General features: G+C 42.4%; 1 protein-coding gene across 1 annotated transcript in view; it reads left to right on the top strand.

Annotated features, from left to right (window-relative positions):
* Nucleotides 1-27069, top strand: part of CCDC6 (coiled-coil domain containing 6) — a 107835-nt gene that overhangs the window by 54680 nt on the left and 26086 nt on the right. Inside the window, exon 3 of the mRNA XM_044239555.1 lies at nucleotides 14909-15037. Coding sequence (XP_044095490.1) covers nucleotides 14909-15037 — 129 coding nt within the window. The remainder of the gene's footprint in view (nucleotides 1-14908; nucleotides 15038-27069) is intronic.

Raw genomic sequence — 27069 nt, 5'->3', positions numbered from 1 at the left:
AGAAATGACTTTGATGGAGTACTTGGCTTGAAACATTTGCTGATGAGGTTGTAGCTAAAGTTCTTTGGAGATTAAAAATACCAGGTAAAGATGGCAGCAATGTAATACTCAAGACTCTGGCTCTGTGACCCATCTGCTTAGGTAAGGGACGATATTTTATATTTTGAGCGCCTCTCAAAGTTGCTGATGAGCCTGAAGCCTTAGTGCAGGAGTAATTGCTATATGTGATGTTTTTGGTTTTTTTTTTGTTTGTTTTTAAAGATTTTATTTATTTATTTGACAGACAGAGATCACAAGTAGGCAGAGAGGCAGGTAGAGAGAGGAGGAGGAAGCAGGCTCCCTGCTCCCTGGGGCTCCATCCCAGGCTCTGGGACCATGACCTGAGCTGAAGGCAGAGGTTTTAACCCACTGAGCCACCCAGGCACCCCTATATGTGGTGTTTTGGAAATACGAGGATTAACACTAAATGTGGGACTTCTTCCTCCTTATACATTGAATCTATAATGAATACATAAACATTATTGCAACAGGAGTCTTTTGCACCAAAATATGAGTATATAAAGTGAAATGTCAATTTAGGAGGCAAATAAAAGATATCTATGGTATGTTGTTAAAATTACGAGCAATCAGATGTGTTCAGATGGGTGAGTAGTATGTTACTGAGCAGATATCAGACAGCTATTATAACAACATGTAGGAAGGTTTGATTTTTTTTTCCCCCTAATTCAGAGGCTCCTTTTTTTCCCCCTCAAAGCTTACTAGTAAATTACACAAAGTAAAATTTGTTTTAGGACAAATTATTTTGTGTTCACTTAATATGAACTTAAGAATAAGTGGAATATTAAGTTTTCATTATATACCACAGCTAGTCCCAGATCATGGGCAGATGTAGAATTATGCCAGGAGGACAAGTAATTCCACTTTGTCAGGTGACTAAGAGAGGTAGATGCATTTCCTCGTATCTTCTGTTCGGGGACATCGCTAACCACTCCATTCGTTGGTATGGTTGAAGTATACATTTTAGGGAGGTTATAATAAAAGGATACTTGAGACTTTTAAAATAATGTCCTAAATCCTTTTCTAAGCTTCCAATGTAGACGTTCCTGTAAGAGAAAGCTGGAAGCTCTGGGGTAGAAGCTCTAGTGTTAGGACCATACAGTGGTCCAGGCAACAGAATCTTTATTTCATTCTCATTTTTCTCCCTATTTGCTGAATAAAGATACTGTTACTCTCTTGCACAAAATTTGATTAGCTGGTGGCTGTTGAAATGTGAAGAAGAGAGGTAGTCAGGAATTATTGTCCTGCAGAATTTCTGTGTGGAAACTCTACGGACTCATGTGCCTTTTGATTTAGAGGAAGAGAAGGCGAGGAGGTTAGTCTGACCTTTGGTGCTCTCTCACGGGGGCAACATCAGACCACTTACTTCGCATGTTACTTCTAGAACTGTAGGGATGCAATTGTGGTCTGTTCTTCTGAGTTTAGTGTGTAACCACGTGCCCTAATTTTTAACCCTACAAGAAACATATTTTGTTTTCAACTTGAATGGTTGTTAGTATTTATAGTCTTGTACCAAATTATTTATAAGGCTGCCCGAAGCTAGCAAGGTCATCATGCTCTACTCCTGTTCTTTGTGAGTGGTTCTGTGATGTGTAGTTTCTTAGCATAAAGTACCTTTTCCCCAAAGACATTGATGTCTCTTAAAATAAGACACTAAGTAAGAGTGAGAACAGAAGAGCCATGCATAGCAGAAAAGGGGGTTAGTTATAATAATATATTTGGCGTAAGAAGGCTTGAACTTAAAGTTCTGAACATCCTATAAATAAAGCTATAACCTGCAGAAATATAGTGATTTTTTTTTCATAATTCTTATATCTAAAAAAAAGAAAAGTAGTTTTACTTGGTCAGGAGAAAAAAATTTTTCATATATTAAAAACTGAGGGGCATGATGGATCTTTTCTCAAGAGATTAAAGAAGATATGACCTGAACAGGGTAATGAATTGTTTTTGCTGGGAGTAGTATATAACATGTACCAATAGTTTCCATGTGGCCAAATCTTAGGTCGGCCCTTTGTCAAAATAAAGAATTTCCTAAGAAGGTGTGATTCTGTTGTTGGGGGAGCTTTTGGTGAGACTGGCTTATTTGGGGTCTGACTTGTAGGATCTGGACAAATGAATGATCAGCATGTCTCTGAGACAGCCTCCCAAGAATCCCAGTGTGGTTCTTGGGCAATCTGTATTTGCCCCCACCCCACACGCATGCATACATTGTAGCAAAAGAAACACTAACACAAAATTTACCATTTCACCCATTTGTGCAGCCATCACTGCTGTTCATCCCCAGAACTTCTTGAAAACCAGACTCCATACCCATTGAACAGTGAGTGACTCATCACTCCCCTCCTGGTTCTTGGGCTTTTGAAAGGAGACAGGTGTCGGGGAGTTTGAGGTTGAGGTTTCTGGCACATTCTAGCGCTATGTCTGTTCTGTGGAGTGATAGGTCATCTCTCACTTTAGACATCAGGTGTCACAGTACACCATTTTGTGGCAAATATCCTTGATGGCCTCCTCTGGTTTTGGCTGGTTGGATAGAGCTGGGACAGCTGCAAGGGAAAAAGGCTGCCCCCCTGTGGCGCCCCTCCCACTGTGGTGCCCTCCCACTAGGCTTGCCTCAGGGACTTCAGCCAGTCCTTTGTGGAAGGCTCACATTTTCTGCCACCCACTGTAGAAGAATGGATCTCCATCTGGAGGCTTTTAGAGTAATTGGTACCAATAGACTTTTCTAATTGTGTAATTACTTTAATATGGCTCTCTAGGATGGTGCTTCTAGAGAGACCTTTTTTGAAAAGCTTGCAAGAGACACTTCATACAGGTATCCCTGGTTGACAAGTGAGGCCATGGACCTGTTCACCAGGAAAGTGCTTAGCATTTTTCACCCAAAGGCCACTAAGAGGCTGATGGTAGAGCAGTTTTGGTTTGTTGACTGTTTTGACACGCTTTTGACTGTTGTCTCTGAGAGTGATTAGACAGAGCTTCTGTGTGCATTTCAAAGGAATTCTTTGGGTCTGAGGACAAATTGAGATTATTGCTGTGGAGGAAACACTTCCTTTCCCATTTGCCATGATGGAACTGGTATCTAATGCCTTTAAAAACGGAAATTTGTTTAAGTGTGGATGAGAGGAAATCCTTCTGTCCTAGAAGATCAAGTTTGGAGATAGCTCAAATATTTTCAAATATGTTAAAATCACTGAAACAAACAACACACTAAAAGCATGCTTTCTCTCTTGTTTTTGTGTATATCCACTGGGTAGCCAGAAAATTATACTTTCATTTTATGAAAACTTGTCTGAAAAATCTGTATCCTTTTGAGCTATGGGATTATCTGATTGAGAACTGTCCTAAAAAGAACCTTCTAGTACTTTTGTAAGTCCAGCACAAGCCTACATCAGAACTAAATTCAGCTCTGGAATGCCTCAAAGACAAGTTGTATTTAACCATAATTTATAATTAAAACTTATGAGAAATGTTTTTTAAGCAACCTCTTCATCAGTTTTTGATATATAACAAGCATGTTAGGACATAATGTCTACAAGACTGGTTTCCAAAATGTTAGTTTTAGTTATACTGGGGTGCTGAGCTTACGGGTTATGTTAACTTTCTTATATCCCTTTTCTTCTCCTTTTGTAAAAGCAACATACATTACTTTTGTAATTAGAAAATGTCTTATTTCCTAAAAAGGAAATTTAAAAATTCCTAGGCCTTTTTTGTCCTTACCTTTTGGAACCTTCTGTGTCACTGGCTTTGAGAGCAGAGATCTGTCATAGTTGTGTCTGTTTGTCACCAAGCTCGGTGCACTGAAGCCCACTGCACACTTGGGTGCATTTGCAGGTGATAGAAGATTCTGGAATGCTGCGATCATTAAGAACTAGTGTTATCAGAATGCTCTAATGACTAGCTTAACTGTCTTGTCAGTCTTGATATGATTTATTCCACTGGTCCTCAGCCTTCAAACTCTATTAAAAAAAAAAAAAAAAAAAAAAAAAAAAAGCCTAACTCCCCTGTAAACTACCAATCACCAATGCCAACTGGAAGGCCTGACATTGCTGAGACTGGTCGTGGTTTTAGCAGTCGTGGAATTTTTTTCACTCGGCTTTTATGTAAGCCTGATGCATCAAGTTTACTTCCTGCTCCTTGGGAAGACCTGTTCTTGTCTGCAGTCGTCTCTCAGCCAGCACTGCTGCCAAGAGTTAATGAATACTTTTTCTTTTTCTTTTTTTTTTTTTAAAACCCTGGCACAGGACTGAGATAAGAAGGGTACTGTATCTCTGAATCTTTTCAGTCTAAGCCAACTTTTAAATTTTAGACCTTAAAATAACAAATAGGTTAATAGTTTTGTACTTTTGATTCACATTTGAAATTGGATCTGGTCCTCGGAAAATAATGCCACTATAGCTCTAATAGAAATTATTGTGCCCTTACGGGAAGGCATATTCCGAATGTTGATGATTCAGAGTACTTGAGAATAAAAGTCTTCCAGATGTCTTGTTCAGTGGCATGGCTTTCTCGTCACTGACTTGGTCCCTTAGAATGTCTTCCGGAATGCACATAGTTGGTGTTTCCTCGCATCCGTGGAAAGGTGACGGACAGAGAGCTGGGGAGGGAGGGCAGATGCCGCTGCGGAAGCTGGCACTACCAGAGGACGTCCCGCCGTGCAGCAGTGTTACTCTTCCACCTTGGTGTGCACAGACGGGAAACCTAGAGGTGAAACTGGAGTGAATCCCTGAATCTGCCTGTTCGTGTAGACAGAGGCGTATCACTTCATTTCCCCTTTTCTTCTCTTCCCCTCAGTTCTAGAGAAGTAGATTCTCCTTCCAGCCCCATGGCTTTCTGGAGTGGATGCTTCTGCAACCCCAGAAGGGCTGTATCCGCCGGGCCCTCAGGCACAGGGGTGAGCACAGAGTGTCAGCGGATGCACCAGCGTCTGGGGCTGCCTTTGACCTGGAGTTTACCAGGGCACTAGGAAGGCAGTGCTGGTAGCAAAACCACCTGTTGGGGCAGCAAACATGGAGGAAACTCTCTAGTTAATTTTAAAGATACCTAACCTAGGATGCCATTGCCTCCATTCAAAGGAAAACTGTTCCTGCCCTCCCCATGGCAGAAGAGAAGAGATCTTGAAATACATTCTCCATTAAGGTGGCCTGGGCATTGGGGCCCTCTGGGCATTTTTCAGGGTGGTTAATGCTGGTCTGAAAAATTTGCTATTACCTATAGCTTACAGAACAGTTGGATCAGAGGAGTGTGTGTGTGTGTGTGTGTGTGTGTGTGTGTGTTGTTACAAAGTATCTGAACCTCAGCTTTGTCTGTTCTTTGTTTCTTTTCATGGAGCAAGGGGCTTATACATTGTGTTCCCGATACATCCGCAAAAGGGCTCCTGGGATGTTTTCAATGCATTTTAAATGATGCAGCCTCCAGAGGCTGAATTACGAGCCAGAATTTTCCTGTTTAGTAGCCTGCCAAAAATCTCTGTCCAACACAATTTGCATTGTGATTAGAAAACACAATAAACTTGATGCAGTTGTTTAGTCTTAAGAAATCACGGAGATTCTTTCCAAGTGCGCGAATGTGTGTTGACATCAGGGCTAGCTTGGATGTACCAGTACAGACTCCCAGGAATGTGAGGGCAAGAGGAAAGGCTTTTAAGCCTCCATGCTGACTTCCTGAAAAAAGTCAGGGAAAACACAGGTAGAAGGAAAAGAAAAGTAGAAGGAAAATGACATTAAGAAGTAACTGGATAAAGCTGGAGTAGAGCTTGCTTTGTTCACCAGGGTAGGAGTCGGCATTGTTATCTCTAGTTGAAAAGATTGTTAGTAAAGGACCGGTGGCTCCAGTGGAGATAGCCTTTAGCCATCGCTGGAAACGCTTTAAATGATTTTAAGACTTTGCACTTAGAAATGTTCTGCATTTCTTGGGTAGGTTCTCTTTTCATTTCAAAACCGTTTATAGTCCTCCCAGTCAGTGATGAACTTAAAATTCAGAGCTACATCCTGCTGCTCACTACCTTTACTTTCCTTTTTTCATCTTTATTCATAAAGGTGTGGCCTTTTAATGCACAGTAATGTTTCAAGTTTGAGTCAGTTCTTTCTTTGGGCTGAACACTCTAGTCCTCAGATGAAGAAAGTGCTAGTTTTGACAGAATGGGTTTTCAGTGCGGTCGGCCGACTGTAGGGCCGAAAGGATTTCTTTATTTATGAAGCATCTTTTAAAAATTTTCCTCCTAACCAGATTTCTCTAAAGACATTAATTTCTCTAAACGCTTTCAGCACCATCATGTTCTGGGGGATGCAGGAAGCTCAAACATGGCCTGTTAGGTATTCTGGGTGGATGGGAAGCCTGAACTCTCCTGGAGCCTCTGCTCTGAAGCGAGGACCTGTCCTTGGGTTTGAGGATGCTGACAAGAAAATAACATCTAAAAAACGATTTTCTGGAGAGACCTAGCTACTCCCTTGCAAAAGTTACATGTGCCTCCCCACTTAGGAAATGACAAAATGAGGTAACCCAAACAAACCTCACTGAGGATAGACAAAAGCTAGACAGAATACTCTTACGTTTTTTAAAAAAGCATGAAGAACTAACAAGATGGGGAAGGTCTGCAGGCCTGTGCCCTAGGTGGGAGGTGGGAATTGAGAAGACCGCAGCTCCCAAGGTGGCTTTTGTCCTGAGAATATTTGCTGTTCTTCCTGCATCAGGTGGCAGTGAGCCGTGCTTTGGAAATTGTGGGAACTGAGGTTACAGAAGTTGGAGCTCGGGGCTGACCAGAGATGGGGGCCTTGATAACTGAAGCCCAGTTGAAGCTGGAATCCTGAAGAGCTCCATCTCAGGATAAGAACTAACCAGTTCTGCAGCACTTGATCACGAAAAGATAGTGAGGCTTTTGTTGTGGATTATACTAGACCCAGGCTTCTTGTTCCTGGCAGAAGATGGAATTTTTTGGAGGAAGATACCATCATCCTAGGCTACAGGTTTTTGCCTAAAATATAAGTTCCAATACATTGCCTAGCACACAAGGAGAACCAGGCACATGGGGGTGGGAGACTTCATGGATGTAAACCAGTGGAAACAAAAGAACAGAAGTGGACTTCACAAATACTGTAGCTATTAGACTTATCAGACATAGACTCCAAAGCAACCGTGCTTACTACGTTCAAAGAAATTAAAAAAAAAAAAAGAAAAAAACCAAGCTTGAAATCTTTGTTAGAAAACAGGAATCACATCACAACTTTTCTTACAGACATTCAAAAGGAGAGTGAATAATTCAAGAATAATTTTATACGGCAGTACATTTGGAATTTTACATGAAATGGACAAATTCTTAGAAAAACATAGCTTTCTGCAACTGGATGAGGAAGAACTAGAACACGTGGGCTTTCTAGTCATTGGAGAATATCAGTCTGAGAAACAGCCCTTCCTAGTGAAAGAATTGTAGGCCCAAACGATTTCACTGAGGGTGGTACCAGATGTTTGAGGATGAAATGCAGGTGATCCTTGAACAGCACAGGGGTTAGGGGTCCAACTCCTCCTCCTTATCACTCAATCAGAATCTCTGTATCACTTCTAGCTCCCCTAAAACTTAACCATGAGTTGACTGGAGGCCTTAATGGATCACATAAACAGTCAACACATCTGTATTATATACCGTATTTTTACAGTAAAGTAAGCTAGAGAAAAGAAGATGCTTACTAAGCTCAGAAATTCATTTATGATGTCTAGACATTCACATGAAGATTACAGATCGGCAGCAGCACTGATTCTCCCAACAGAGACATTTTGCTTAGAGAAGAACAAAGACATACCATTGGCAATCATGTAAAGTGAATGCATAGACAAGCCACAGGGTGGGAAGAGATATTTGCAACCTTATATAACCAACAAAAAACTACAGATTAGTAAGAAAAATGGACGGTCCCAAAGAAAAATGGACAGAGACTTGAACAGACTATTCACAAAGGCAGATAGCCAAATGAGAAGTGAAGGAACAAGTACACATTAGTAATCAAGAAAGGCAGAATAAACCACACAATCTTACTAGAGAAGCCTTCTGAATACTCTCAGAACGTGGACGTGGTTGCAACTGCTTTCAGAGTGATTTGGCATTACCTGATGATACTGGAAATATTCACTGTGTGTGACTCGGCACTTTCACTCCTGGATATATTTTCCAGTGTGTGCACATGTGTACCAGATGTATAGCAGAATGTTGCTTTGTGGCATTGTTCGCCAGAGTAAAAAACCAGAAAGGACCCATATACCCATTATCCATGAGTGGATAAATTGTGTGGATAATATCATTGGGATATTATAAGGCAATAAAAATACAGTTAGAATCAGTAACGTGGGTGAATGAGATCACAAGTTTATTTAGCAGAAGAAGCTAGACAAAAAAAGAATGCAAAACTAATGTTTAGAAATACATAGGCAATAAAGTTTTGTGGTTTTGGTTTTTTTTTTGTTTTAAGAAATGCAAGGAATTCTTACCCTAGGTGAGAATCAGGAGAGTGATGACCTCTCAGGGATGGGGGGCTCTGGTCTGGAAGGGACATAGCAGTCTTCGGGGGAGCTGGCAATGTTTCATTGCTTGAGTTTGGTGCTGGTCACCGGAGAGTACTATGTATGTAGTAATGGCACCCTTGATGCTTGCCTCGTGGTTTCGTTCATCTTGATGCTTCTTCTAGGGGAAACAGTCTAAAGGAAGTGAGACTTTTATCATCTCTCCAGTCAGTATTTGCCCAGACAAGGCATTTTCTGCATGATCTGGAATGGAATTTGTATGTGCTGGCCACTGCTGTTCGCGGAGCTTGCAGTCCTATCAGGGCGATTGAGGATGTATGCTGGAGCTCGAGGGCGGCTGCACATGTCCGGGGAAGGGACAAAAAGGTTCCAAAGGCAGAGACCTTGCTTTTAACCCTAGATTGACCCCTTCCTCACAGCCCTGTGACTTTGGGTAGGTACTTGACCTCTCCTCACTGTGGTTTTGTCCTTCGTAAAATGCAGATAATAGTATCCACCATTATGGACGTAAAATGCTTGGGACATAATATCTGGAGCCTTGACGTGTTGGCTGCTTTTGGAAGGAACTCATAGGATAGGAAACACACCGTGAACTAGACATTATAATGCATGGGTAGAACAGTGTGCTCCTCGCAGCTTGAAGAAGGAAGGCAGGCATGTGGGAAGGCTCTGTGGAAGGTGTTTTCTGAGCCAGCCCACTCTTGTGGTAGGTTGGAGGGAGGGATTCAGGCACTGTACCAGAGGGCACAGTGTGATCAGGGTTGTGGGGCCACGGGGGCACAGCTCGTGGTACCATGGTCCCACGTGACTCACAGAGCTTGTAATCTGTAAGCCTGGACCGGAGTGGTCTCCAGAAGTGTTTGCCCAGCATGATGGGGTGTTTTTTTTTTTTTTTTTTTTTTTTTTTTAATTTTATGTTTTAGGAAGACTCTTGAACTTTGCCTTTAACCGCAGTTAAAACCACTCTCTGTGCGAGGCTCATCCCTCTTTGCTAGATGTCTGGACCCTGAAGGCATTTAGGTTTGCAAACCGTAGGATGTCCTTTGAGAGTGTGAAATAGCATGGGGAAAGCGAGGGAAACTTGCAGAGGGACTAGATCGTGGAAGGACTTGAATGTCGGGCTTTGGCATGTTACACCTTTGCAGTTTGTAGGGAGCCAATGAAGGGTTTTGAGTGAAGTCCTGAAGTATTAGGCTTTGTCTGCCAGGATGACCTACCCTGGATCGGGGGAGATCCGTTAGGAGGCTTTGGCTGTGGCCCAGAGAAGAAGAATGAAAGAGTTGGACGAGATTGGGGCCGTGAGCACAGGAAGAAGAGGGTGGTTTGACAGCTGTTATGGAGGCTGACTTACTGCCAATTGGTAACTGATGAGATGTGAGGTGTTGATTGAGAATAATGGTACCAGTAACAGAAGGGGTTTGGAGGTGGGAATAAGTGTGGGCCCCAGAGGCATTTAGTGGTGATATAATGGATTTGAAGTGGGAGGCTGTCTTTCTGCTCAGGCTGCTCAGTGGAGCAGTTGAAAAGTTAGTTCCTAAAAAACTCAGTGTTGTGAGAGATCTTTTAGAACTTTTTTGCAAAGCTTCTATGAATAATATTGATAATTGTTTTTAACAACCCAATGACTTAATAGTTATTTTCCTCTGGGGGTCTCTACTTGGGGCAGGTAGTTCTAGTCCTTGGTGGTTGTCAGTAAACCAAGGCTGTCGGCTGCAGGGCTGGGTGGTGTAAGTACCCAGAGAGAAATACTAGCGTGGACTAAGGAGAGCCGAGGTGGGGGCAGCTTGAGCTGATTCAGAAGTTGCATGAAAACCTGGGTGCTGGGGCCGGTGGCTGTAAGGCTCGCCTCACTTGGCATTGGCTGAACTGACAGCAGTCCCAGACTTGCACACGCCCATTCCGCCCAGACTGGAATTTGGCAGACCTGCCGCATGCTGGGTGGGAGGCCCGGCTCGGGAGACTGCAGGTGCGCCTGCGGGGGTTCTCACAGCTGAACGGTTTTCAGCGTCTCTACGTGCTAGAGAGTGAACTCTTCAGTGAAGAGGTCTTCAATCTATTACGTAAGATGCCTGGTTCACAGAAGTGGCTCCAGGAAGCCGTTGTAAATCATAAAAAAGGCGGTAGTTATAAGTGATTGAATGATGCGTAAGCCTAGCCTGTTTTAGATCAAAATAATGTTATACTTTCATTTTGTAATGGGTTGGAAGTTTGCTTTTGGGCTCAGTATGTAACGAGAGGATATAGTAACAAAATGCTAAAGCTTTAATACTTAGAATTTTATAGGTTTATACTTTGTATCTTTGCTTATGGCTTTCTCAGTTATGTTTATTATTTATTTATTTATTTATTTATTTATTAAAATGCTGAATCCTAAGGAGTAAACCCTCGTTCATATAACCCTAATTCCATCAAAAATATGCTACCAGTGCATCATCTGTTACATAACATAATTTCCATTCTACAGGGGTTTTTTGTTAATGTTAATAATATATTGCACAAGTAGGAGTTATAAAACTCGGTTTCATAATCTTTGTGATTGACTTTATAAAGTGTATTTATAGAAAATTCTGATTAAAAAATTTTAATCTGCCTAAGCATTTTGCTTTAGATATATTTAAGGGGAATACATGAGTTTATTTCAAACACATTAATAGAATTTGCTTGACTATTTACTTCTCAGTTTCAATTATTTTTTTGTTCTAGTTCAGATCACAGACCTTCTTGGAAGATTTAAAATTGCGCATAAAGGAGCTCCTGGGTGGCTCAGTCAGTTAAGCATCTGCCTTTAGCTCAGGTCATGATCCCAAAGTTCTGGGATCAAGCCCTGCATGGGGCTTCCTGTTCAGCTGGGGGCCTGCTTTCCCCCTCTCCCTCTGCCACTCTGCCTACTTGTGATCTCTCTGTCTCTCTCTAATAAAATCTTTTTTAAAAAATTGCTTATAAATTGTTAAGACCTTTGATTAGAAATTTAAAATCCTGCATTGAGTTTTGTGCCTACTTCAAAGATGCCACTGAAAGTGGGGTTTATTTCTGGTAGCTGGTCTTTCGTCAGCCTAAGCCATGCTCCCTTTAGGGTTTTTGTTTGTGGTGTCATGAGCTACGACTTTAACACAGACGGGTGGATTCAGGATGTCGGTTCCAGCCCCATTAGGGCTGAGTGGCTTGAATTTATATGGTATCTGTTGAAAACAATTCCTGAATTTTCCTCAGGTCAACTCTGTGGTGGTTAGTTTCTCAAGATCCCTTCTTTGCTCTGCCCCCTCCCTCTTGCTCATCTTTATTCTCTAATGATTTGAAGGGTGGTGGGGGGGGTGTTCTGTATTTCTGTGTTCTCTTTGTATTGGTGGTTTCTTTGTTCCAAGGAAGAACCCTGTTTTCTGCTTCTCGTGTTCTGTTCAGAAACTCTATGCTTGCTCTGAAATTGCCTGTCACCTGAGAGATGGCAGAACAAAGCAGGCAGCAAAGCTGTTTGTTACAGCTCTGTCTTTTGGGGACGATGAACCTTGTGAATCTTCGGTGAACAGATCTCAGGATGGCTCGATCTTTTCCAAATGGATTAGTGTAACCCGGGGACCTTACTTGAGTTATGGCAACAACAGCTTTAACCACCAAGTTCTCCTTAGGGTATAGCTCTTGAGAGGAAAAAGCCTCTTAAAATTGAGAGCTTTTATGGTTTTTATTACTAGTTTAATCTGTATTCTTAAAGGAAATACCTAATCAGATATTGACAGTATAGACCATCTGTCTGAACAGGAATGTTTTCCTGTAAGCCAAAGACAGCCTTACCTTTTCTCAGATTAACATTCTGTGACAAATGCGGCTTTGTGGGCCAGACATTTTTCAACGTTAGATTGCATCCTTTAGTGTTTTCATTTACCAGAGGGTGGAAGAATAATGCTTTAAAAAAAAAAAAAAAAAAAAAAATATATATATATATATATATATAAAGACTTTGTAAAGGGTTTAAAGGTTTTAAGACTAAAGTTCATTTTTCTAAAACCAGTAGCTATCACTTAAGCTTAGTGTAGGTAAACTGCTTCAGGGCAAGGATGGTATCTTCACTAGAGATGTCACCTATGCTTGAGGTAGGACCTACAGATAATGTTTATGAATAAAAATGTTAGGTGGAGATGTGCACGCTTTGCTGTTTTTTTTCTTCACGAGTGGTAATTGTCCCATCGGGGTCTTTGTGTCTGAAATGCAGGAGCTCTTCTTGTTCTCTGTCCAGTTCTCTTGTTTCTTTTAATTACTGCTTGATCTTGCAGAACCTGAGTTTTAAAGAGTGAGCTAAAAATAAACTTGTCACTGTAAGCACCTTCTCGCATCTGCTTTTTTTCTGGGTCCCTGCAAGGTTGACCAGCTTTTTTTGGAGTTGCACATCAAAATCAGTTGGAGGAAAACCAGCATCTGTTTAGTCAACATTTCCAGTGTTAGAACACTATGTCAGATTTTAAACTTTTTTTTTAAGCCAGGAATGTGCTTGCTTGCAGAGCAGTGGCAGTTGTGTTCAGTGTAGAGAGGGTTGGGTGCACCCGTGTGGAGGCTGTTCAGGGCCAGCTAATCATGCTGTATGCAGCGTTTATAGGGAGACGTCCCATCCTCCAAGGGAGCTTGCAGGGCGGCTTGGTATCTCCGTTCGATCACGTGACTTTTTAAGCACCAAGAATGCACTAGACTCTAGAGGAGTCTGAAGTTGATTCCTCTTAGGTTTGCTCAGGATCCAGTGGGAGAACGCCAGCCTGGGGGTCAGCGCAGGATGTCGGTCCCAGACTCTGCCACCGTCCTGCTGAATTACCTTGGTCGCCTCCTTTGTTACATATAAAATGGGGGTGGTCATACCTGCCTGATGCCCATGAAGAACCTGGTACACCATGCTTCCCGAAGAAATGGTTTTGAAGGTAAAAGTAGGGAGCAGTGTCCTCATAGATACATGCATAAAACTTTGTGTGTTTCATTGTTTTGAATAACTTCTGCTTCACGTCCCGTTGATTTTGAAAATACCGGACCCCGTTGCTACCTTTCTCTCCAACTCCTGCTGTGGATCAGCACAACCTCCCAGTTGGGAATGTTAGAAATAGTGCATAGCTCTTAATGAGAACCCCAGTAGCCAGATGTCTGATGGATTTCCTTTATTCCCTGTCGGTTTTGATGGCTGGAGTACCTTCTTAAAAAAACTTTTCAGTGACACCATAACTTTATCTTTTAATTGCATAAATGAGAGGCCCCCCCCCCTTGGTTTTTAGGAAAGATGTAGGAGGTGTGATGTATGTTCTCATTATAGAAAGATAATTAATTGTACTGATTTTTGCCAAAGGATGCTCGTTAGTATATTGGGAAATAGCATTCAGAATAATTTACTAAGTAAGCTTTGTGATTGTGACTTTTTTTTTTTTTAAAGATTTTATTTATTTATTTGTCAGAGACAGAGGGGGAGAGCGAGCGAGCACAGGCAGACAGAGAGGCAGGCAGAGGTAGAGGGAGAAGCAGGCTCCCCGCCGAGCAAGGAGCCGGATGTGGGACTCGATCCCAGGACCCTGGGATCATGACCTGAGCCAAAGGCAGCTGCTTAACCAACTGAGCCACCCAGGCGTCCCTGATTGTGACATTTTTACACCCATTTCTGTAAGCCTGAGTAAACACATTCATTTAAGAAAAATTGACAGTATGGGGCGCCTGGGTGGCTCAGTGGGTTAAAGCCTCTGCCTTCACCTGAGGTCATGGTCCCAGGGTTCTGGGATGGAGCCCTGCATCGGGCTCTCTGCTTGGCAGGGAGCCTGCTTTCCCCCTCTCTCTCTGTCTGCCTCCCTGCCTACTTGTGATCTCTGTCTGTCAAATAAATAAATAAAATCTTAAAAAAAAAAAAAAAGAAAAAAAAAAGAAAAATTGACAGTGTAAAATTTCCATTTTTAATTTAATTTTTATCATGGAATAAAATTTGAAAAGTACCAAACTGGGGTGTGTGTGTGTGTGCGTGTGCGCGTACGAGTTTCCTTCCTTACCTCATTCTGTAGCCTCCCAATTCCTCCCTGCAGAGGCAACCCCTTACATGTTTTTAAAAAACAAATCTGGGTGTACTCATAGTTTGGTGCTCGGGTGTATCTGTCTTGTCATTTTCAGCCTTTTGCTCGGGCCAGGTGCCTGTGTACATGCGCTGTAATTTTTGGTTGCAAGTTAGAGGAACCTGGGAGCAGGTTCCTCCTAGGTGTACACTTGGATGTTGGCAGACATGAGGGTTGTAATTTCTGTGATGATACCTCTTACTCAGTGGAACCAGCTTTTAGAGCCTGTGTTCACCCTGGCTTTTGGGTGTCTTGATTTTCACGTCTGTGTTTTTCCCATTTTCTAGTTGCAACATGAGAAAGCTGAACTAGAACAGCATCTTGAACAGGAGCAGGAATTCCAGGTCAACAAACTGATGAAGAAAATTAAAAAATTGGAGAATGATACCATTTCTAAGCAGCTTACATTAGAACAGGTAAGATGTAGTTCTCTCCATTTAGCTTTTTCCCCTGTTATCAGCTTGTTCCTTCAGGCCTTCAGATACCCTAAGGAATGTGAGTGAGAAGTATTTTTCAGCTGTTTCTTCCCACAGTGGAGACTTCATTTCTGAAGTAAGCATTGACAGAGCTGCATAGCACCTGTTCTCTCTGTCACACACTTCCTCTTTTTTTAAACCACAATTAATAAAGTTTCTGGAGATTTGTTGTGATGTACTGATTTATAGGCAGGAAATGTTAGGTTCCTTTTACTGAGGGGGAAACAATGTGTTTTTAACCACAGGACAGTTTCTGTGAAAGTTCTTGAGACAGTTTGGCTGTGGAACTAAAACTTTTCTTTTAGGGGTTCTTCAGCACAAACAGCATTTTTCTTCTTTGAATTCGTAGCAATATTATTAGCAGTCATTAACGGTATTATTTGAACCCTATCTTTTCCCAGCTTGATTAGTTGATAGACTTGGTTGTTTATCCTGGTTCAACCACTAACTAGTTGTATGACCTTGCATTGACTTTACTCACTTTTCTGGGCCCAAATTTTCCATTTGTAAGCAGAGAAGGACAAACTAAAATCCGGAATGGCAAGCTTAAACAGGCCCAAAAGGTGGAAAGTAATTGTGTATAGTCCCTTCGTCCATTGCCCTTGGCAGACATTGGTATTAGAACATGGACCTTGCCTGGGGAGTCCAGTCCGGTCTTTACGCTCTTCGATACACAGAACTGTGGACAGCCATTATCAGCCCATCCAAGTTGGCGTGTCAGATAAAAGCACTTGTTATCCCTCGCCTCGGTGCTCCCTGATGCTTTTCCCCTAATCTGATGTCCTGAGATTTTACTTTCCCTAAGAGAGATTATAAGAGGCTGACCATAGTGTACTGCGATCCGGTTTCTGTGTAAAACTCAGTGTCTTGATGAAAATCTTCTAGCTCTTTGTAATTTCAACCCTGATTGCTAATCCCATGGTTTGGCTTAGCCGTTCAGGCAAAGTTACCCGATTTATCCCAACTCTAGAAAGAATGTGTGTCTTGGTTCACGCTGACTGGTTCTGAAATCTCCCCCAGGGCCGCTCTAGTTTCATTATCATCCCTGAGAATGAAATGGGGACGGGAATGTCAGCTTTGAAAGGAAGTCAGTTTTACCCTAACTGGCATCTGTTTTCTGTGTTATTCTGGAATCTCCCTGTATCAAAGGGAGGAATGTCACTGCGTTTTCTAAGACTGTGAATAATGGTCCTAAAAACATTTCTCTATCCCTTCCAGGGAAAGGGGGAAAAAAGTTCTGTTTGCAAAGGTTGGTTATTTATTTTATACACATCCAGAGTAATGTAGACTTAACATTTGTCTTCAGAATTCAGATGTAATATCTCAATTTAGAAAACGCCTACCACACACAGTTTAAAAACATTTTATTTCAAAGTTCACCTCTTTAATTCCTAACATAGGCAAGAACAAGTTCCTTCAAGTGAAAACATTGAAGATTCTTATTTAAGGTCCTGACACACCAAATACTTGTTATCGGAACTTACGAATCAAGAGCTGACCACCTGACCAAGTGAAGTTCTCACAGGGGTGGGCGTTGTGAGAGTTTCACTTGGTCACGGTCTTCATTGGTGGCTGTCAGGAATTGGAACAGCTTCTCTCTTGCATTTATTCCAAAGCTGAGGAGACTTTGGGACTGGGGCTGTGACCCTCAGGGTTTAGCTGTGGCCACAAGGTGGAGGTAGTGGCCTGGCGTCTGATCTTAGGGGACAATCTGATCTTCGAGTCCATGGGGGAGAGAGAATGGATTGCTGCACTGTCTTAACACTCTCTGGGGACTTTAGTAACTGAAACCCTGTAAAATGATGTCCAAGGCATACGTTCTCACCAAGTTAATGACACAGGGCACTTTCAGGGTTATTTCAGACCTCAGTAATAAAGAAATGGCGTTCCACAATGGAGTACATGTACTGCAAAGCCCTATCCTGGAAATAAACCTCAGATCTAGAATATCAAGGTCCTGTTTTAATTAAGATGGAGAAATTTAACATCATCATGAAACTTCCCCTCTTTGTTTTGGGTATGTCTGGGATGATTAAATGTTGGGGATCTTGTTCTGTATCTTGTTTAGCTATAAATAGCTTTGGTGCTTTGGGGGAATGTTTTTTTTGTTCTTTTGTTCTTCCATGAATGTGATCTGATCCTCTCTTGGTGATTATCCTCCGTATGATAGACTGTAGGTCACAGTTTGTGTTACAGAATATATCCTCTACTGTAGATCATTATCAAGAGCAAAGGCGTGTACTACATTACATATTACAATGATTTGTCTGTGGTACATGCCTTTGCTCATCTATCTGACAATAAACGTATTTTTTAAACTGTAAGCTATTTGAAGGTAATTATCCCATGTGTCTTATGGTCTACCACTGCTCTGTTGGAAGAGTTTTAAGTGTAGATTTGGCCAAGTAACTGGAAAGTGGTCATTTGTGTTTTGGAAGGAGATACAGTGTAGTGTTTAGAGCCTGGGCACTGGATTCCAGAGGAACTGGATGTGAATCTAGTTCTTCCGCTTAATATCCTAGGTCACTTTCTTTTCAGCAGTGATGGTGATGGTAGCAGCTTTATTGAGATAAACTCACATACCATAAAAATCCTCCATTTAAAATGTACACTTTCTTGGTTTTTAGTCTATTCAGAGTTGTGTAACAGTAACCGTGATCAATTTTAGAGCATCTTCATCAGCTCAGAAGGAAACCCTGTGCCCTTCTGCTGTCACTCTGAATTTCCCATTCCCCTGCTCTACTTCCCGTCTCTGTATGAGCCCATTCTGAATGGAAGGAAAAATGGAATCATACGGTGTGTCCCCTTTTGTGAGTGGCTCCTTTCACTAGGTATAAGGCTTTTATCCATCTGTAGCCTGTATCAATACTTGACCCCTTCTCCTGACTGAATAACGTTTCACTGCATGGCTGTGTCATATTTCATATATCCATTCAACATTTGGTGGACATTTGGGTTGTTTTAACCTTTTTTTCTTATTATGAATAATGCTGCCATGAATATCCCTGTACATTTTTTTTTTTTTTAAGATTTTAATTATTTTAGAAAATGCACTTGAGAGAGCAGGAGTGTGGGGCAGGGGGAGAGGGACAGACAAGGAGAGAATCTCAAGCAGACTCCTTGCTGACTGCAGAGCCCACCATGGACCTTGATCTCATGACCCTCAGGTCATGACTGGAGCTGAAACCAGCTGAGCCACGTGGTCCCCCTCATGAGCAGTTTTTCGTGTGGATTTGTGTTTTCATATTTCTTGGGTACATATCTAGGAAGACATATGCTGGATTACATGGTAACTCCATGTCTACCTTTCGGGGGGATTGCTAGACTATTTATTTTTGTTTTTCTTTCTTTAAAGATTTATTTATTTATTTTAGAGAGAGAGCGCCTGTGAACTGGGGTGGGGGAGGGACAGAAGAAGAAGGACAGAAGCAGACTTTGTGCTGAGTGTGGAGCCTACTGTGGGCCTCAGTCTCAAGACCCTAACACCATGACTTGAGCTGAAATCACGAGTCACTCAACTGACCGAGCCACCCAGGCGCCCCTGGACTGTTTTTTCAAGGTGGTCGTACCATGTTGATTAAAGCCATCTTGGTCAATGTGTAGTGGTATCTCATTGTGGTTTTGTATTTCCCTGATGGCTGATGATTTTGAGAATCTTTTAGGTGCTACTTGGCCATTTTTGTATGTTTTATAAAAATGTCCATTCAAGATGATCTTATTATTGAATTGTAAGAATTCCTTATATGTTCTAGATATATTTCCCTTATCAGGATATATCATTTGCAGGTCACATGCCAGGAGGCCCTCACTGTAGACTAGGTTTAATCTAATCAGCATAACTTCAGTGTTGTTATAGGCTTTTTTTTGAACTGGTGGTCACTGCCTGCAAAAGCTTTATTTGAAAATTTTTGTTCAAACATGGTCAATGTTAATCTCTTAATTGGTATTCACATTTTCTTAGGTGACAGTAAGAACATTTAGAACTTGGAATATTCTCTTAGTGTCAGGAAATCTTGACCTTGAATGTTTTCTCCCAACCAGGAAGGATTTTTCTTCTCTGGAGAAGGAGAACTAGCATTAAAAGACAGGCAGCACTAGCTTATTTATTAAGTGAAGTTCAAGTCAGCAGCTATGGCGAGCCCTCTGTGCACTTGGCATAGAAAACTGGAAAAGGAGGAGACAGCTAACAGAGGAGCTGCTTGGTGGACTGAGTACTTAACCATTGTTAGGAAGTACAACAGGAAAAGTGGAATGAATTAGTCCCGTAATTCAGCTAACATTCGCGTTATGAACAGGCTCATCTGCCACGTACCAGACACCCTTTCTCTGTTCTCTAGCTGTAAGGAGATGTGAGGAGTCTTCTTTTATCTGAGATAACCCCGAATCCCAAAAGCAGAGATACTCTTGTCTAAAGTTGGATTTGGAATTGAATGGTAATTTCATTCATTAGCGTCCCATTTACAAATGACAATATCTTAGCCCATGTAGCATAGGAAAACTGTCTTGGGTCCCACTCTTCCTTCCATCTGAAGAACCTGTATGATAATCAGCCCGCAGTTTGAGCTGTTTGGTGAAACAGACATGAATACCTAAATTCGTGGCTTTATTGAGAGGATTACTCTTGAATCCTGCCTCTCCTCACACTCCACCATGGCGAAGTTCTCTCATCCCTCCACTCAGATCGTTCCAGTGTGGACAAGAGAGAAGTTAACATGGCGACCTCGGACACTACAATGTTTGTTACCAAGTATGTGACGGAGACAAGTTTCCTAAAATAGCGTTTCTTGTGCTTTGCACTGATTTTCTATTGAATTCTGTTTCATTTTTAGCAAAATGTAGGTCACAGTGGTCTCATTTCACACTCCAGTAATGGTCCACGGCCTGCAGTTAGAAAACCATGCTGTGCTGTGCACCATGCTCGCTTGCCCCCAGATCTGCACGGGTCCGTCTCTCCAGGCAGGCAGGGGCGTGCTGCCCCGCGTTCACAGAATGATCAGTACTGTGCCCCTAACACTTGCTACACAAACAGCAATTAGCAAACAATTAAAGTGTTTCTTCCCTATCAATTTTCTAGTAAGCTAAAAGAGGAAAGGCACAGTGTTGACCTAACCACCAAGTCCCGGTGACTCACATCTAGTAAGCTCTCCAAAAACTGTAGCTCTTGCTCTTAATAACGGAAGTTTCATCTAATTTCTATGGTACTTTGCCCTGCCCATTTTCCAGGAAAATGAGCATGCGTGTTATCTGAACCTCAGATGTCTCATCACCTTCCTTGACCTGTTCTCTGCAGTTGACGAACCAGTACGGGCTCACATGTCCTGTGTGACACAGCCGCTCTGGCTTTCTCTTGTGCCCATGCGCAGTTAGCCCATTTGTATGGCACAGAGCCTGTATTCACTCAGTTCATGTGCCTGCTGTCTGTACAGACTCTGGTTAAGAAAGATGATGTTAGGTATCTGGCCTCATGAAGGCTGGTCTCCTGGTCTGGTAAGGCCAGTGGATCTGTGGACAGCGAGGAGGGACGCTGTGTGCATGACTGTGGGGGAGGGGAGCGGTGACCCTCCTACAGCAGCGTGTCCACCCCCCTGCCCCCGCCCCCAACCGCGGGAGATGCCCTGAAGCTCCTTGGCACCTGGTTTAATTATTTGTTAATTGACACACATGGTTGGATAGATCTAAGTCCAGCCTTGTTGCAGGGGAGCAGGGAGGTGGGAGGAGATAAATGGGAGAGAAGACATGCAGTAAAAAGTGGGTGCAGGGCCTGCATGGAGCAGAGATGCTGGAAACAGAACAGAGCTGGTGAAGAGGATATGACGTTGAACCCCTCCGCTGTGTTCCTGGACAAGGAAGAAGTGTCAAGGTGGTCTGCCTCCATGGTGTCTTTGAGGGCGTAAGCTTGTCTTTCCAGGCAGCATTTTGTCTGATGTAGGCCTCCGTGTAGATCGGTGCTGGGGGCTTACCCTCAGCCACCTGGCAACGTCAGGTGACCACAGAGGCCTGACAAGACCGCAGTGTCAGGAGCACTGCAGAGGTGACACCCACTTACCCCAGGGTCGTGTCTCACCCTTTGTGACTGCAGCAAATCACAGGGCTGGGGTTAGAGTGACACTCTTCAAGCCTTGTAAGATTTAATTTTGTCCTTTTTTTTTTTTTTTTTTTTTTTTTTAAGTTGAAACAAGGAAACACTTAGTATATTTTAATAGCTATTAAGAAGAAAAGAAGGTTTTAGGTTTCCAGCTCTTAGAACAGTTGTGCTTACAGGATGGCCTTTCTGCCTTCCTTGTGAACACGGTGATTCGTTCAAGATACAAACCAGTTTTGCATCTTTGGTTGATCTTTGTAATTGCTGTGGAACAGGGTATTTTTAAAGTTCACAGGGAGTGTGGCCCTGCCGGTTTTGTTATAGTTCCATTCTGCTGCCCGCTGCCCTTTCAGGGTCTGGCCATGAGGACCCTGCTGCAGTGGCTCTGGGTGTCCCTGCCAGCTTCTGTGTGTCATTTTGCCCCAAAGAAAAACACTGTGACTGGAGGGTTCACTTCCATTAAGGACATGAAATTTAGTGACCACTGCATGCTTTGAAACTTGATTTCAAATGCTAATGTCAAGTTCCGGATCTTGGGAGTTTTTAATTAAATGTTTGTATTAGAAAAGTGATCCATTGCTTTTTCAAGAAAACTTGGAAAACACAGATGTACAGATATGAAAGAAAAAATTACCTATAGTCCACCCCCCCCCAAACAACTGCTATTCATATTTTTCTTTATCTTTCCCTCTTTTCCTCTTTCTTCTTACCTCTAAAACACACACACACACACACACACACACACACACACACAACCAAGAAACAACAGGGTATTATAATTTGCTGTCTGCTTTAATTTGTTTTAAATAAAGCATCGTAACCTGTGCCTGCACATGTAGGCAAGCTGCATCGGGGCACAGCCAGAATAATAATCAGGGTAATTCCTGAAGTCCACTTGTGGTAATTTGATTGTAGCAAATCCTTGAGGATGTTTAGGGCGCTTGAGAAGCTTGGGTACAAGCATTTTACCAACTGCTTATTTGGGACAGATAGGAAAATGCCTCAGAGCAGAGCTGAAACACAAGCTGGATCTTGTTCCTGGGAAGGAGGCAAGCTAAGGGCAATGCTCAGTGCTCCGAGCAAGCTTTAGTGGGCTCTCTTTTTGGCAGATTTGTTTTGTAATCCGTAAACTGTCGGGATGTCATAAAGCAGATGAGAGAGGTCCCTACTCCAGACCTGGGAAAGTATACTTTGAGCTCCATCTGGGACACAGATAAGTCAGTCTGTCTACGGGATGTGGGGGAAACAGTCCCTCAGAATTCCTTCACTGGATCTCATTTCAATTAAATAGAAAAAATCACTTTCTTCCATCTTGTCAGACTTTATTTTGAAGCATCGGATTAACATTTGCTGTGTGGAAAGGTTGGTACAGATGTTACACAGTGGCAAGGGGAAAATTCAAAACGTGTTCCCTGTATAGCAAGAGAGACACCTCATCACATCCCAACAGGGTGTGTTTCTGGTCATGCCGTGGAGGTAAAGACTTTGCCTGTTAAACTGAAGGCCATTGGGTATGCCATAGTAAGGGCAGTAAAATCCAGAGACACTGTACTCAGACTTTGTGATTTTTGAAATGCATGAAATCTGTTTGTGTATGACCAGAACAAAAATTAAGTTGATGACTTAAGAAAGGGCATTCTTCTTAGCTCAGCGTGCATGGCTAAGAATGAATGGCTAAGTAAATCCAACATCTCTGTGTGAGGCATTGCGATGGAGGCAGTAATGATTGATCATAGAAACTTCCATTTTGGAGAAAGCATATCGAGAAAAGTTTTCCTCGTGTTATTTTCTTTTTTTTTTTTTTTTTAAAGATTTTATTTATTTATTTGTGAGAGAGAGAGGGAGAGCGAGCGAGCACAGGCAGACAGAGAGGCAGGCAGAGGCAGAGGGAGAAGCAGGCTCTCTGCCGAGCAAGGAGTCCGATGCGGGACTCGATCCCAGGACGCTGGGACCACGACCCGAGCTGAAGGCAGCTGCCCAACCAACTGAGCCACCCAGGCGTCCTCGTGTTATTTTCTTAAGCTCATTTTAGGTAATGGACTGGTGATAGCCACTGATGTGATACCGTATTTCTAACATAGCTTTGAGGGGACCTCTTTCCCATGGACTTCTCCACAGCACTCTTGATGTAGCAAAAGGATGTACACCCAGTTCCACTGAGGGTACTCAAATGGTCAAAGTCCCCTCGAATTAGGAACCCATATATGCAGGTTTATATGCTTTTATGCCAATGTTAAGTGATGAACACTTGAGTCCAGAAACCATAGAAATCTGAGTAATTATATGTGTTTTTTTCATAAAAGACCATCGTTTCTCAACATGACTGAACAAAACTAAAATTTATTGAACTGGTAAATAATGAAATAATGTCATTTTCACGTGTTAATATTGACGGGCTATTAATGTTGTCCTGAAGTTATGTTCATTTCAAAGAACAAATCTAATTTTTATAGGAAGACAGTCTTTGAGAAAAAATATTTGGAAACTGTGGTAAAGAAGGTTGACTCTGGGTTATCTGGAAAATTCTCAGAGTATTTCAAATAGCTAACATTTTATCCTCTGAGAGTTTATTGGCTTATTCAGGATTTTGTATATGTAAATTAACATCCTAAATTAATGGATGTACTGTTAAATTGTATTGGAAATGTCAGTTTTTTTATTTTTAAAAGATTTTATTTATTTGACACAGAGAGAGACCGACAGTGAGAGAGGGAACACAGGCAGGGGGAATGGCACAGGGAGAAAAGCAGGCTCCCCGCTGAGCAGGGAGCCCGATGCAGGGCTCAATCCTAGGACCCTTAACCAACTAAGCTACCCAGGCACCCCAGAAATTGTCAGTTTTTAAGATTAGATGTCTTTAAATATTTTGTTACAAAAATAATAAATGTTCATTACAAAATTGGGTGCAGGCAGGAAAAGACAGGAAGAGAAATTACCACCAGTATTCCTTCCTTTCACTGCAGAGCCAACCCTAATTATCTTGCTATATAGTTCTTTTATGGGTTTTTTTTTTAATCTTTTTCCTTTTTCCCCGTCTATCAGTATATTTCTTATGTACACAGATGAGTTTTTCACCTCAATTGTTGACTTTCTGGACTCAAAGGGGAGCATCCTTCCTCTCCTTTCCTCTCGCTCGTCACTGACTCTGCCGGCTCCTTCTGTGCTTGGTGTTGCGTGGGCAGTGGTGATGACCTAGAACTTGGTTTTAACTTTGAAACCAGCTGCAGCTTGGTTAATCAGATAGGTACCTCAGGGGCTCTGTGGCCTGTGAACACCCATCTTAACTCATCTGTGATAAAAATTGGCTGTTGGATTTCTTAAAAAACAACAAAAAAAAATCCACCTTGTTTTAGAAGGCAGAGGTCAGATGTCTTCCAGCCTAGGAGGGGAATTGTTAGGGCTGAGCAAAATTCCACTGACTGCCTGGACAGACACCGGCAGAAAGCATCCACTTTTGACCAGCTCTGTGTCTGCTGCTTTAATTGGTGAGTACGGCTTTGCTGTGGAGCAAGGACTGTGGTGCCTTGTACTCTGCTCTTTTCATGTCCGTTGCTCATCATCTGTTTTCAGACACCCCCCGCACCCCCTCCATGAATCTTGTTCTTTCCCATGGATATGGAAAACCTTGATATATTCCCAAAGTAGGCTGGAAGGAGGTTAAGATCTTTTATTGGCTCTACTTTTGTAGTAAAAACAAAAATTATCTTCTTCCATTTGGGCTTCTGCAACAACAAAGACTGGCTGATAAACAACAGAAATTTGTTTCTCATTTCCCATGGCTCTGGAGGTTGGAATTCTAAGATCCCCGCGCACGATGGCGTCGTGGAGTTCTGATGAGGACTGTCTTCCAGGTTGCAGACTGCCAGCTTCTCCTTGTGTCCTCATACGGCAAGCTGTAAGGTCTCTCGTGACTCTTAGAAAGGACATAAGTCCCATCACCATGGGGGCCCCCGACCTCATGACATCAGCTAAACCTAAGTACCTCCCAAAGGTCCCACCTCTGTATAGCATCACACTGGGGGTTAAGGCTTCAACATAAGAATTTTGGGGGGGACACATTCAACCATTGCGAAAACGTTCATTTTTCTGTCTGTAATTTAGTCATTTTTAAAATACGGTGCTTTTACTTTCCCAGGTATTCTGTATCTCCAGGTTAACCACTTTGAAATCTAATAGTGTTACATAACAAATTGATAGGAAATTGGGCTAAACTATTGATAACCTTCAGATATTAACTGACCTGGAAGGTTTTGGGGGATTGTCATGTTAATCCCCAGCACCTACTTGTTTTCTTGGAATTTCTCTCTTGGGAAGAAAAAAATCTAGCCAAGTTAGAGTTTGGTTAATGTGGGTGTTAGAGGACTCTGATTTCTTTTTTAAACAACGGGTCCTGTTCTTACATCATTACCATCTAAGTGCCCTCGACTGTGTGTTGTAAGAAACTTTGTGTCTTTGTTCTGTTTTTATGGTAGCTCTTATTTCATGGGCTTTCCCCTCTCTTTTATTATCTTGGATTAGTTGTAAGGGGCTGCCTTCAAAATTTGTTTTTTAAGCCAGAGGTTTGGGGTTCAGAATATATTCTCCAATAGAAGTGGGACATCTGGGTGGGTCAGTCCCTTAAATGTCCAGCTTTTGATTTTGCTCAGGTCATGATGTCAGGGTCCTGGGATTGAGCCCTGCAACGGGCTCTGCACTCTGTTGGGGAGTCTGCTTGAGGATTCTCTCTCTCTCTCCCTCTGTCTCTTTGTAAACCATCTCCTCCCCCCAGCTCACAAACACTCTCAAATAAAACTTTTGAGAGCCACCTGGGTGGCTCAGTGGGTTAAGCCTCTGCCTTTGGCTCTGATCATGGTCCTCAGGGTCCTGGGATCGAGCCCCTCATCAGGCTCTCTGTTCAGCAGGGGATCTGCTCCCCCCACCCCAAAACCTCTACTTGCCTCTCTGCCTACTTGGGATCTCTCTGTCAAGTGAATAAATAAAATCTTTTAAAAAAATTTAAAAAAGTAAATCCTTGGGGAAAAAATGTGCATGTGATATGTGATTCCCATGATAATGTGGTTAGAGTAAAACTTTTCAATGTAGATTGAAAAAAATTCATTAAGACGTTCCAAATTCTGTAGTTGAGCACAGCGGTGAGGCAGAAGTTCTCACTAGGTTTTTTGGCCAACCATTTCTTTCCCACACCTCTGCCCCCACCTCAGTGTCCCAGTTCTCCTTAAATGGGAAAACGCTACAGGGAGAAAGAAGTGTGGTGCTGGGAGCCGTCTCTCAGCCACCCCCAACCTTTGGCTTTTTTTTTTTTTTTAAGATTTTATTTGTTTATTTGACAGACAGAGATCACAAATAGGCAGAGAGGCAGGCAGAGGGAGAGGAGGAAGCAGGCCTCTGGCTGAGCAGAGAGCCCTATGTGGGGCTCGATCCCAGGACCTGGGATCATGACCTGAGCCAAAGGCAGAGGCCCAACCCACTGAGCCACTCAGGCGCCCCCACCTTTAGCTTTTTTGATGATAGGTTAGTATCTGCCCAGTGAGAAGATGGAGCTAGGAGGGGCTGTGAAGTCACATGAAACAGCTAGACTTTTATGCACTTAAGTTTATCTACTGAAGTTTCTGTATTTATTTTGGGAACATAATAAGAACTCCTGGTCTGACGTTAATTAACTTGCAACGGGAAGGAGAGCTACTGAAGAGAAAAAAAAGAATTTGGCAGTCCATTGAACTGATTTAATTATAAAGCAGGCTTTTAAATGAATATTACACAAGTCGATGATACCCGTTGGGCTGGGCGCTCGCAGGGTAAGCAGTCAGAAAGGACTTGGGTTCGGAGTGCCTGTGTCGCTTGGTTGAGTGTCCAACTCGAGCCCCAAGTTGGGCTCTGCAGTCAGTGTGGC

This window comes from Neovison vison, chromosome 2, assembly GCF_020171115.1.
Source record: "Neovison vison isolate M4711 chromosome 2, ASM_NN_V1, whole genome shotgun sequence".
Classification (NCBI taxonomy): Eukaryota; Metazoa; Chordata; class Mammalia; order Carnivora; family Mustelidae; genus Neogale; species Neogale vison.
Note: the sequence above shows the minus strand (reverse complement) of the source record. Positions and strands in the feature narration are given on the sequence as shown.